This window comes from Camelina sativa, chromosome 3 (assembly GCF_030686135.1).
Source record: "Camelina sativa cultivar CO46 ecotype springtype chromosome 3, ASM3068613v1".
Classification (NCBI taxonomy): domain Eukaryota; kingdom Viridiplantae; phylum Streptophyta; class Magnoliopsida; order Brassicales; family Brassicaceae; genus Camelina; species Camelina sativa.
In genome coordinates, this window is record NC_141882.1 from 8,656,663 (window position 1) to 8,668,955 (window position 12,293).

Below are 12,293 nucleotides of genomic sequence, written 5' to 3' on the forward strand. Positions count from 1 at the left end.
TTAGAAATATATATATGCAGCCAATTTCAACAAGATCTTGCTTATGTAAGTTGAGTTTAGTATTGCAATTTGTAGGAAATTAAATGAGGAACGGGTCAGCGAACACTAATCAAGAAAACATTATCAAGACTGAGGATTGTTTCCTATTAAAGAAAGCCTCAAAAAGATGACTGAAAAGAAAACAAAAACTCAAAAGCAGAACAAAGTTAGAGAGAAAGAAACAAACAAAGAAAGAGAGAAATTAAAAGGGAGAAGATGATAAAGGTGTGTAGTCGTCTGTTCTTGTTGGTGGCTATATTCTTCATTGCTTATACGCAGCTAGTGAAGGGGCAACCTCATCAACCTCGCCGAGATTGCCAATCTAAATGTGGCGATTTCACTATTGAGTACCCTTTTGGTATCTCTACGGGTTGTCACTATCCCGGAGATAAGAGTTTCGATATCACCTGTGAGAAAGATAAACCACATGTCAGACACAACATTGAAGTGAAAACCTTTGATCACAGCGGCCAGCTACGCGTCCTGCTTAATCGATCTACTGTTTGCTACGACGAGGAAGCAAATATTGAATTCAACTCCTACCGGCTTAAGCTGGATAATTTGTCTCTCTCCCCCAACAACAAGTTTACTGTAGTCGGCTGTAACGCTTGGGGACTTCTCCGCACTTTTGGAGTGCAAAACCACTCAACTGGATGCTTGTCATTATGCGATTCTCCCCCGGCGCCAAATAGTAAATGTAATGGTGCAGGTTGCTGCAGAACAGACGTCTCTATCCCGTTGGATAGCAATAGACTTCAAACTGGATCAGTTCGCTTCCAAAACATGACTTCTGTGCAGCACTTTAATCCTTGCACCTACGCTTTTCTCGTTGAAGATGGTATGTTTAACTTCAGTTCTACAGAGGACCTTAAGAATCTGCGGGGTGTCAAGCAGTTCCCTGTCGTACTAGATTGGTCTATTGGGAACCAGACATGTGAGCAAGCTGGAAGCAGAAACATATGCGGTGGGAACACCACATGTTTTGATTCTACTCGTGGAAAGGGTTATAACTGCAAATGTAGAGACGGTTTTGAGGGGAATCCATACACTTCAGACGGTTGCCAAGGTACTTAATATCAATTCCTTTTGCTTTCTTTCTTTCATTTTTGTGAGTGTTAGTTAATTGGTTTCCTCATACATACATTGTTTGTTGCATCTTGCGCTCTTTCATTGAACCAGACATCAATGAATGTACTACTACGAGTACTATCCACAAACATAATTGTTCGGATCCCAAAACCTGTAGAAACAGAGATGGAGGCTTTGATTGTAAGTGTCAATCTCGTTACCGCTTAGATACAACCACTATGAGTTGCAAGCGTAAAGATTTTGGATGGGCTATGATTCTTCTTGGTAAGTTTCCCCTCTCACTGTTTCTGGACTTATTGTTTTCCAGATCAACTCACTCTAATCATCTATATGTCTTTTGTGGTGTGTGTGTGATCAGTAACCACTATTGTCTTCTTGGTCATCCTACTTGGCATTAGTTACATAAAACAGAGGCTGAGGCGTCGGAAAGACACCGAGCTACGACAACAATTCTTCGAGAAAAATGGTGGTGGCATGTTGATACAGCGACTCTCAAGAGCAGGGTCGTCTAATGTTGATGTCAAAATCTTTACTGAGGAAGGCATGAAAGAAGCAACTAATGGTTATGATGAGAGCAGAATCTTGGGCCAGGGAGGCCAGGGTACAGTCTACAAAGGGATACTACCAAACAGCTCCATAGTTGCCATAAAGAAGGCTCGGCTTGGAGACCGTAGCCAAGTTGAGCAATTCATTAACGAAGTGCTCGTGCTGTCACAAATCAATCATAGGAACGTGGTCAAGCTCTTGGGATGTTGTCTAGAAACTGAGGTTCCCTTGTTAGTCTATGAGTTCATTACCAGTGGCACTCTTTTCGATCACTTGCACGGTTCCATGTTTGATTCTTCTCTAACATGGGAACACCGTCTGAGAATAGCTATAGAAGTAGCTGGTACTCTTGCTTATCTTCACTCCTCTGCTTCTATTCCAATCATCCACCGAGATGTCAAGACTGCCAATATCCTACTGGATGATAACTTAACTGCAAAAGTATCTGACTTTGGTGCTTCAAGGCTGATACCGATGGATAAAGAGCAGCTCACAACTATGGTGCAAGGCACTCTAGGTTACTTAGACCCAGAGTACTACACCACAGGATTGCTGAACGAAAAAAGCGATGTTTATAGCTTCGGGGTAGTCCTCATGGAACTGCTCTCAGGTCAAAAGGCATTGTGCTTTGAACGGCTAGAGACCTCAAAACATCTAGTGAGTTATTTTGTTTCTGCCATGAAAGAGAATAGGTTGCATGAGATCATTGACGGCCAAGTAATGAACGAGTATAATCAAAGGGAGATCCAGGAAGCTGCAAGAATTGCTCTTGAGTGTACAAGACTTATGGGAGAGGAAAGGCCAAAGATGAAAGACGTAGCTGCAGAGCTAGAGGCCTTGAGAGTCAAAACAACCAAACATAAGTGGTCAGATCAGTATCCGAAGGAGGTTGAGCATTTGCTTGGTGTTCAAATCTTATCAGCGCAGGGTGATAGCAGTAGCATTGGCTATGACAGCATCAAGAATGTAGCAATATTAGACATTGAAGCTGGCCGCTGATATTTATCAGTCCAGTTCTGACAAAAGCAAATGTAATGTGATTTTTTCTTGTGTTGTAAAGGAATCTTAATGCTTCACATATTATTATCTCATGGTGTTACCTCTTTAAAAAAGGAAAAAAAAAAACAATGGCTACAAATAATATGGTATAAAGGGGACAAAAAACAAATTCGTTAAGGAACACTAAAACTTTTAACAACAAAAAGCATCAAAAGAAAACAGAGAAGATCAGGAGTTTTCTTCTACATCTTCCCTATTGATCAATATTTTCATATGTTAAAAAGAATACCAATTAAAATAACTGTTAATAACTTTTAATTGGTCTTGTTTGTGTTGTAGTAGTATTTAAGAATCCTGCAATTTCTTGGAAAATGGGAACATGACTGCAATAATCAAAGAGAGATCCACGGAAGCGGCCAGAGTTGTTGTTGACTGTACAAGGTGACGGGAGAGGAAAGGAGATGATATTATAATAACCTGAAGCAGAGGATATTGAGCACAAGAAGAAACAAGTAGCAGTGGCTATGACAGCATTGGACACTGAAGCTGGCCGCTGATATATATATCATTACCACTCTGTAGTCTCTGTTTAAGTATCAAAACATGACATTCAAAAAACCATTTAAGGTCGATCATACAGATCATCAACTATTCTATTTATAACTCCCCTTTGATGTGTAAGCTAACGGGAAAAACAAAAGAGTTATATTTTTTATTCGATTTTCTTGTTTTTCAATTTTCAATCTCTATAATATATATGTACGTGGACCTAACTAATGGGATGTAGATATCCCATCCTGAGTCCAAAGTTGATACTTGTGTATTGCGTGGTATGTACGTAGCTATTTGAAAAAAGGCTCATTGACTCATATTTTTTTGTTACTCTACCTAAAACTTTGATATTTTCGTTTTCTAAATCAACTTTGCCATTCTTGTTCCCTAAGATTGCTCTGCTTTTGTTACCATTAAAATAATTTTTCTGTTACAAAAATATGCTCTGTTGAGTGATAATTAGCAATGATGGTTTCAAAAACAGCTTTCACGCATATTTAGAGCCAATCCAAATGAGATTATTATTAGTAATGATTAACGTTGACGAAAAAGTTAAAAGTGGTTGACTTGTGACACTGTAGTCTTAATATTTACTATTCTTCTCATTTTTTGTACATAGAGAAAAAAAGAGAAGGAAGATTCCTTGCAACTACATACCAAACGTATTATTCTTTGAATAGTAAGAGATAATTCACTGTTTGGAGAAACCAAATTGGACTCTTCACTAGGAGTTAAAGCAAACAAAATATCAAGAAAACATAAGAGGGGCCGGGACAGAGACTGAAGCAAACGTACAATAAAGGTTTTGATTGAGTAGTTGAATTTTCGTCTAGCAGTTTCCTGCAATTTCTGAGAAAATGGGAACAGGTTCTTTTCCTACAATAAAGGCCTCAAGGAGATGACTGATGAGAGAAAACTCAAAAGAGGAACAAAGTTTGAGAGAAAGAAAGAGATAAAATTAGAGGTAGAAGATGAAGTTGCAGGAGGGTCTGTTCTTGGTGGTTATATTCTACCTTTCTTATACACTGCTGGTCAAGGGCCAAAATCAACATTAACCTCGCAAGAATTGCCAAACTAAATGTGGCACCGTCACAATAGAGTATCCTTTTGATATTTCTTCAGGTTGTTACTATCCCGGAAACGAAAGCTTCAGCATCACCTGCAAGGAAGATAGGCCACATGTCTTACGCGACCTTGAAGTGAAAAACTTTTATCACCGCGGCCAGATACAAGTTCTGCTTAATGTATCCTCTTCTTGCAGCGACGCCCAAGGAGATGAAACTTTGGAATACAGCGAATTCACACTGGATGATTTATCTCTCTCAGCCAACAATAAGTTTACTGTAGTAGGCTGTAATGTTAGGAATTGTGGGCTCTTCTGGAATGGAAGATTATTCAACTGGATGCATGTCAGTATGCAGTGTTCCACCGGCCAAAAATGGAAAATATGATGGTGTAGGTTGCTGCAGAGCAAACGTCTCTTTCCCCTTGGATTGCTATACATTCAGATTTGGTTCATTTCGCATACCAAACCAGACTTCCGTTCATAAATTTAATCCTTGCACCTACGCTTTTCTCGTCGAAGATGATAAGTTTATCTTCAGTTCTTTAGAAGATCTTCAGAATCTTCGGAAGGTCACGAGGTTCCCTGTGTCACTAGATTGGTCTATTGGGAACCAGACATGTGAGCAAGCTAGAAGCACAAGAATATGCGGTGGGAACATCACATGTTCTGATTCTACTGAAAGAATATTTGAAAGATTGTTTTATTTCTGTTTTCCAATGGATGGGTTGCTTGTTACAAAGGTCGTACTCTTTTATAGTGATACATGAGGTTTTAACCTACTGTCTAGAATGTTCGCTTGCTTTCTCCAGCTGTAACGATTGGGATCTTTCACATGTGATCTGCGTCGCATGATTCAAGCAGCTGGAACCTGTTTTGCGTGATCAGCTCTGTGTCTTTAGCATTTCGTTTGTCTCTTGTTGGAGGTTGTGTAAGAAGCTTACTTTTATCATTTGTTGTAGTTGTTGCAGGTTGTGTAAGAATCTGTTCTGTTGTTGCAGGTTTCCATTTTTGTGACATGGGCTTGGATGCTGATGGGCTTGAGCTGGGCTTCGATTTGTTGGATCCTGGATGCAGAACGTCGTCGTTTGAGGTTGTGGTGTTGATACTCCCCCGCAAACTTGAAGTAGGTGGAACAACAACACCAAGTTTGGCCCGGAGATGATCAAACGCGTGTTGCGGAAGCGATTTTGTGAAGATATCAGCGAGTTGGTATTCAACAGGTATGTGATTGACAATGAGATTTCCAAAGGCTACCTGCTCTCTGACATAATGATAGTGAGTGGCAAAATGTTTGGTACGAGAATGAAAACTTGGATTGGCGGTCAAGTAGACGGCAGAGAGATTGTCACAAAACAACTCTGGTGTCGCAAACTGAGGGACGCCAAGGCTTTTAAGCAGATTCACAAGCCAGGTGATCTCAGATGTAGCTTTAGACATGGCTCTGTATTCTGCCTCTGTCGAGCTTTTGGAGACAGTGAGTTGCTTGCGTGAAGACCATGAGATGAGGTTATTGCCGAGAAAAGTACAAAAAACACCTGTGGAGCGACTGCTTGTTGGACAACAACTGTAATCACTGTCATTGTAAGCTCTCAACTTGCAGTTTGTCTTGTTGCTGAGAGATATACCCATTGTGGTGGTGCCTCTGATGTAGCGAAGAATGCGTTTGAGGAATTGAAAATCAGAGACAGTGGGGGCATGCATTTTTTGACACACATAGTTGACAGAGAACTGTATATCTGGTCGTGTGAGAGTCAAGTATTGAAGCTTCCCGACAAGGCTTCGGAAATACTTTGGATTTTCAAAAAACTTGTGCTGATTGGGAGCTTTGCTTAGTTGTTGTGGTAGAGGAGTGGCAACAGGAGAGCAGTGAGACATTGCTGCTGTAATGAGAAGATCCTCAACATACTTTTGTTGAGAAAGGAACAAACCATCAGGATGAAAATGAGCCTGAATCCCGAGAAAATAGTGCAGTTGACCCAAATCTTTCATTCGAAACTGTTTGTTGAGTTCGTCGAGAAGGCTGGTAAGTAGAGCAGAAGGATTCCCTGTAATCACCATGTCGTCAACATAAAGGAGCAGAAAGATGACATCATTGTTCTTAATGCATATGAAGAGGGAAGGATCTGGAATGCTACAGAAGAACCCAAACTCAAGCAAGAAGTTGCTAAATTTGTCAAACCAAGCTCTTGAAGCCTGTTTGAGCCCATACAGTGATTTGTGTAATAAGCAGACATGATCATGATGATCTTTGTCAATGAAACATGCTGGTTGTTTCATATAAACAGTTTCAGTAAGGTCTCCGTGAAGGAATGCATTTCGAACATCCATTTGTTTGAGTTCCTAGTTCAAAATAGTGGCTACATGGAGGACTGCTCGAACGGTAGGAGTACGAACCATTGGACTATAGGTCTCGAGGTAATCGATACCCTCTTCTTGATTATAGCCTTGGGCTACTAATCGAGCTTTAAATTTGTCGAGGCTACCATCAGCATGAAGCTTGACTCGAAATACCCATTTTGAGCCTAGCACATGCATATCTGGTGTAGGAGGAACAAGAGACCATGTGTCGGTTGCTTTACAGTTGCCCATTTCTTCACCCATAGCATCTGTCCATCTCTCATCTTGTAAAGCTTCAGTTACTGTTCTAGGCATTAGATAGGAGACCTTGTCACGCCAATTTTAATTGAATGTAAAGAGTCTTTGTCTGGAAAGTGATCTTTTTCTGGGTTTGATTGCCAATTATGGTTCTGGTTTTGGAGATGTTTGCTGGAGAAGTTTTTGGTATAGCTTGTTCTAACACATGTGGTCTGCAGGTTATGGTCTACTCACGGTTTCTGAGATTTTTGCGAGTTCCCACCTTGGCTCTCTTGGCGCTTGGTTTGAGTTTGTTTGAGGACAAACAAAGATCTAAGTCCGGGGGAGTTGATATGTTACGGTTTTGACTCACTTTGACCCCGTTTATTTGATAGTTTTGTAGTTGTTTGAGTCCTTTTCAGGTTATAATAGGAAGCTAAAAGCAAGGATTGGAACAGCAGGAGCAATCGGAGCAGAAAGGAGTTGAATTGGAGCAGAAAAGCTGATTTTAGACCCAGGAGCACATGCTCAGATTTCCGAGCACATGCTCCCAACTCTACGGATTCATGACGACATGTGGCAAGCATCTAGGCGCCGATTCCCTGCCTAATTCCCCTTATTTTGGGCGATCCTTTGTGAGAAAAAGAGAGAGGATATCGATTTTTAATAGGAAGATTTGAATTTGGATTCTTTCCTTATTTTTCTCCACTTGTATGCTATTTAACCTAGGTTTTTTAGGGGGCAGAATATACTCTTTTCTTTTGGTTTTGGGGAGCGACGTTTTTGTGAGAGGGGGAGGAAGAGCGGCTACCTTGTTTATCATTCTCTGAACCCTTTTTATTTTTATGCTATTGAATTTCTCATCTATGTTGGCTATTCAATTCTCTATGTCTGAGTAGTTTTCTTTGCTAGATTAGGGGTTTCAAAAGGGGTTTCATGGGTTAGCAGCAGAACACAAATAGGGCTTTATATAATCGATTGTCTTCACTATTGTTAGACTTAATGCTTAGGTTGATTTGATCACCCAATCTATGATTCTAGGTTTATCTATTCATCAAAAGTGTAATAGGTTGCTAGAAAAGACATTAGTGGGCAAATTATCCTAGACCTGCGAAAGTTGATGTGTAGGTGATTTGTGAACTTATCATTCTTGTTCTTTAATGCTTGTCTGCGATTCTGGGCTCAAACGACAGTTTAGGGTTTATGGACCGCCGAGCATGTGCTCCGGATGTCTGAGCACGTGCTCCGCGTTTCCGCACAGAATCGATCAGATAGAGTTATTGATGCCACGACAGTGGATCAGTTTATATTTATGTTTGAGTTCTAGACTGGTACTTAATTTATGCCCTGAATAGTTGTTTGGTTGCTATCTCTGAAATTCCCGAGAATCACCCCTGATCTAGTGTTTTGTTTATTGCCTTTTTATACCGTTTTTAATCGCTTAATTGTTACCAAAAACCAACTTTGAATTGTCTTAGCTTGAAATTGAACCAATAGAACCATAGAGTAAAACTTGGTCTTCGTGGGATTCGACCCCTAAGTACTACTTCTTTGCGGTGCACTTGCAGTAGGAAAATAGGGTTTAAAACTCTGTGTTATCAAGTTTTTGGCGCCGTTGCCGGGGACCAAAATTTTACCTTTGGTTTTCGGCGAAATTACTAGACTAAGACCTTACTGATTTGTCTTTCTGCTTCTTCTTTGCGTGTGTTTCAGGTGCATGTCAAGAAGATCTACAAGAAGAAACAACACCGAAGAACTAGTTGCTTTGTCAGCCGCAGAGCTCTCTTTGGCAGAAAGAACAAACCGCAAGAACAGAAAGTTTCAATCCGTCAACATGGGTGACAACAGAAACAATGAGGATATGGCTGCCGAGTTGCAGCAACTTCGACAACAGTTGGGGCAGTTGCTCCGTGCTCAACACGAAAGAGCCGCGCCGCCGCAACCGTCCATTGGGGACAAGGACAACCCGCATGTGTCCTACACCAACCGAGCGGCGATTGTTCCTCCCACCATCCCGAACCAAGATTTTGAGATCAAGCCACAGATGATCTCTCTAGTGAAGCAGCACCTATTTCACGGTCTCCCAGCTGAGATTCCGATGGACCACATCGAGAATTTTGAGGAGATATGTAGCACCACTGGTTCAAATGGGATACCGCCTGACTTTCTGAAGTGCAAGCTCTTTCCCTTCTCTCTTGCGGATAGAGCTTCACGTTGGCTGAAGTCATTGCCACCTGAGTCTCTGACATCATGGGAACAGTGTAGGTCTGCGTTTCTGGACCATTTCTACACCAAGGCTAAGACCGCTGCCCTGAGGAACAAGATTTCATCGTTCCAACAGCACACTGGAGAAGCCTTCTGCGAGGCTTGGGAGAGGTACAAAGAGTACCGTAGAGAGTGTCCGCACCATGGATTCAGTGATGAACAGATTCTAGGCATTTTCTATGATGGAGTTAACTGGGACTACAGAAACGTTCTCAACTCGGCCAGCAATGGGGATTTTATGACAAAGTCTAAGGAAGGAGCATATCAGTTGATTGAGAACCTAGCTGCAAGCTCCAGCAACAAGGCCCCTGAGTATGACAGGTCCGTGAAGGTCAACAGTGTCGATACGGAAAAGATTGATGAGTTGACAGCCAAGGTGAACCTTCTTCTGAAGGGGAGCCAGAAAACTGTCCATTTTGTCGATGAGACCGGAGACATGCCGCTAGCTCAGGAGATTTGTGATGGAGAGGATGAAACAAAGGAGGTTAATTATGTGAGTGGGCAAGGTTTTGTGCAGAACAGGGGTTTCAACCCGAACTACAGAAGCCATCCGAATTTGTCCTACAGAAGCACCAACGTGGAGAACCCTCAGGATCAGGTGTATCCGCAGCAAGGAGCTCAGAATCAGATGGGTTATCAGAAAACCTTCTCAAACAACTTCCAATGCAAACAGTTTGTGCCCACTCAAAACCGTTTCCAAGGGGGGAACCAGCAGGCATATACAAGCGCTCAGCAAGCACTGCCTTATACCAACCAGCAGTTGGGACCTTCATCTGCTAGCAGCTCTCAGGATGAGCTGAAAAACATGATGCAACAACTCTTGGTGAATCAACAAAAAGCTTCAGTGGAAATCAACGCTAAGGTCGATACCATGTACAATGACCTTAATGGGAAGTATGAGGCAGTAATGTCACATGTGAAGAAGCTTGATGTTCAGGTTGCACAGACTGCTGAAGCCGTGAAAAGAACTCCTGGGACTCTGCCCGGAAAAGGGGAAGCAAACCCGCGGAACGAGTATGTCTATGCGATTGAGCTAAGGGGAGAAAAGAAGTTACCCCCTAGAGAAGCACCATCCGCTAGGATTGACAAGGGCAAGGGTATTGCTAAAGAATACCTTCCTCAACATGCTGCTGAGACTCCACCGTTGAGTCAAAAAGAAGCCGAAGCATTCGGCGAGCATGTGCTCCCATCCAGCGAGCACGTGCTCCCGACTCCCGATCAGACTGTTCCTACTGAGGTACCTCCTGCACGCGTGCACACCCCTAGGGTTCCTTACCCTGTTCCTCCTAAGAAATCTCGCAAGGGTTTGGAGGATGCAAAGTGCAAGGAGATGTTGAGAGAATTGACGGTAAAACTACCCCTAGCTGAAGCTGTTCAGATGATACCTGCTTTGAAGAGATATGTGAAAGGGTTGGTTTCTGGGAGAGTGTCAGAGGAAGAGAACGTGATGATGGTTTCAAGAGAGTGCAGTGCTGTGCTGCAAAACAAAGTGCTAAAGAAAAGAGATGATCCAGGGCGATTTGTCTTATCCGTGAGAATCGGTAAAACGATTTTTGCAAACTCCCTCTGTGATCTAGGTTCCAGTGTGAACTTTATGCCATATTCAGTGGCTAAAAGGCTGGGATACACGAAGTTCAAGTCTACACGGATTTCTTTAGTATTCGCGGATAGATCCAACAAGCGCCCCATAGGAGTGTTGGAGGATTTACATGTCCAGATAGGGGACACGCTTATACCAGCAGACTTTGTGGTTCTGGAACTTGAAGAAGAACCACGTGACCCCCTGATCTTAGGTAGATCATTCTTATGCACAGCTGGTGCGATTATAGATGTGCAAGGGGGAGCGATCGATCTCCAGCTGGGGGATATGATCGCAAGGTTTGAGATGAATAAGCTGCTCAAGAAACCTATGATAGATGGTCAGACTTTTGTGGTTGATGATGGTTCAGAGGTTGCACATGAGGTTACCGATGAAGTTCTCACTCTCGGCCCGTTGGAGGTTGCCTTGACAAAGGCAGAAGGAATGTTGGAAGAAGACGCGGAGCACATGCTCGCAGGACGTGAGCAACCCGATGCACATGCTCGGCAAACTAAAAACAAAAGAAGAAAAAGAGAAGAGCGATTGGGCCAGGTAAGTTTAATGAATTTCAGGCCCATGCCCACCAGGCCCAGACCGATTTCAGTGATTTTTGAGACTAGATTGCTTTATTATCCACCACGTCGGAGGCGCCGCCTTGCCCGTTCGGAGAGCGAGAGCCCAGAAAATTCTGACGCCTGATCACGGTTACACACACCATCATTGTCCTATCCGCCTTATTTTCTTTTCATTTTTGTTGTTATCTTTATTTTTCTTCTTGTCTAGGTCTCTTTTTGGCTTATTTTCACTCCGGAGACGGTGTGAAGTAAGTCCGGGGGAGGGTCACCTATGACCTTTGTTTTCTTTATTTTTCTTTTTATTGAGTCAATTTGTCATGTGAGTCGAACCAAAACTTGTGGGAATTAGGACCGAAATCCGTGATGTTTTTAACCATTTGTGAGTTTGACCGTTTCCTAGTGACCATTGTTGCAGAACTAAGAGTACAGAGACGAGCTAATACCTCTTCACATTCGGACCCTTCTCCTGGCCAGAAAAGCTTCATCCCATTAAGGTTTCACCGGAAAGACTTAGACTCTACTTTATTGGAACCTAACCGGATTTAAATTCTTCTCGTTTTGGGCATTAGGATAGGGAACGTGTCACATATTCAGGACTTCTTATTCATTTTGCCAATCTTGCTGATCCTGAATAGCTAGCTCATTTTAAGTTAGTACCCACCCCGAGCCTAACCTCCTTTCAAACCACTTGCACTTGTATTTTTGTTTTCTCATTCTGTGCAGCTATGTGCAAAACGGTCGGGGAGAGCAGGACTGACACAATCTCTAACTCGCTCTTGCTGGAGAACCAAAGAGGAAAGAGCCGGACGGACAGAGCACGTGCTCCAACCCAGCGAGCACCTGCTCCGCAATTATATACATCCGAGTCCGCGAGTTGTTTTGAGCAGAGAGAGAGCCTAGGATACGGTCCACATGCTCCAGGGGCAATATCAGAAGAAGATCCCCTATCATCCTTCATTACAATTTCTCATCAAAAAAAAAAAAAAAAAAAATCATAAAAAAAAACGTT

The 12,293-nt window shown here is 42.4% G+C and overlaps 1 protein-coding gene and 1 non-coding gene across 2 annotated transcripts; one reads left to right on the top strand and one right to left on the bottom strand.

Moving 5' to 3' along the window:
- The first annotated feature begins 35 nt into the window (after positions 1-35).
- LOC104776242 (wall-associated receptor kinase 5-like) lies at positions 36-2,765 on the top strand. Its single transcript, XM_087508724.1, has 3 exons — positions 36-1,105; positions 1,219-1,392; positions 1,487-2,765. The coding sequence occupies exons 1-3, from the start codon at positions 256-258 to the stop codon at positions 2,671-2,673; spliced, it is 2,211 nt and encodes a 736-aa protein (XP_087364850.1). The 5' UTR covers positions 36-255; the 3' UTR covers positions 2,674-2,765.
- A 6,408-nt stretch (positions 2,766-9,173) lies between these two features.
- LOC147946699 (small nucleolar RNA R71) lies at positions 9,174-9,280 on the bottom strand. The gene has a single exon (XR_015595675.1). It is a non-coding gene; the product is annotated as a small nucleolar RNA R71 (small nucleolar RNA).
- Positions 9,281-12,293: the final 3,013 nt, after the last annotated feature.

Coding starts and splice junctions, on each gene's coding strand:
- LOC104776242 (XM_087508724.1), top strand. CDS start 256: ATGATAAAGGTGTGTAGTCGTCTGTTCTTGTTGGTGGCTATATTCTTC. Junction 1,106..1,218: donor CACTTCAGACGGTTGCCAAG/GTACTTAATATC, acceptor TCATTGAACCAG/ACATCAATGAATGTACTACT. Junction 1,393..1,486: donor ATGGGCTATGATTCTTCTTG/GTAAGTTTCCCC, acceptor GTGTGTGATCAG/TAACCACTATTGTCTTCTTG.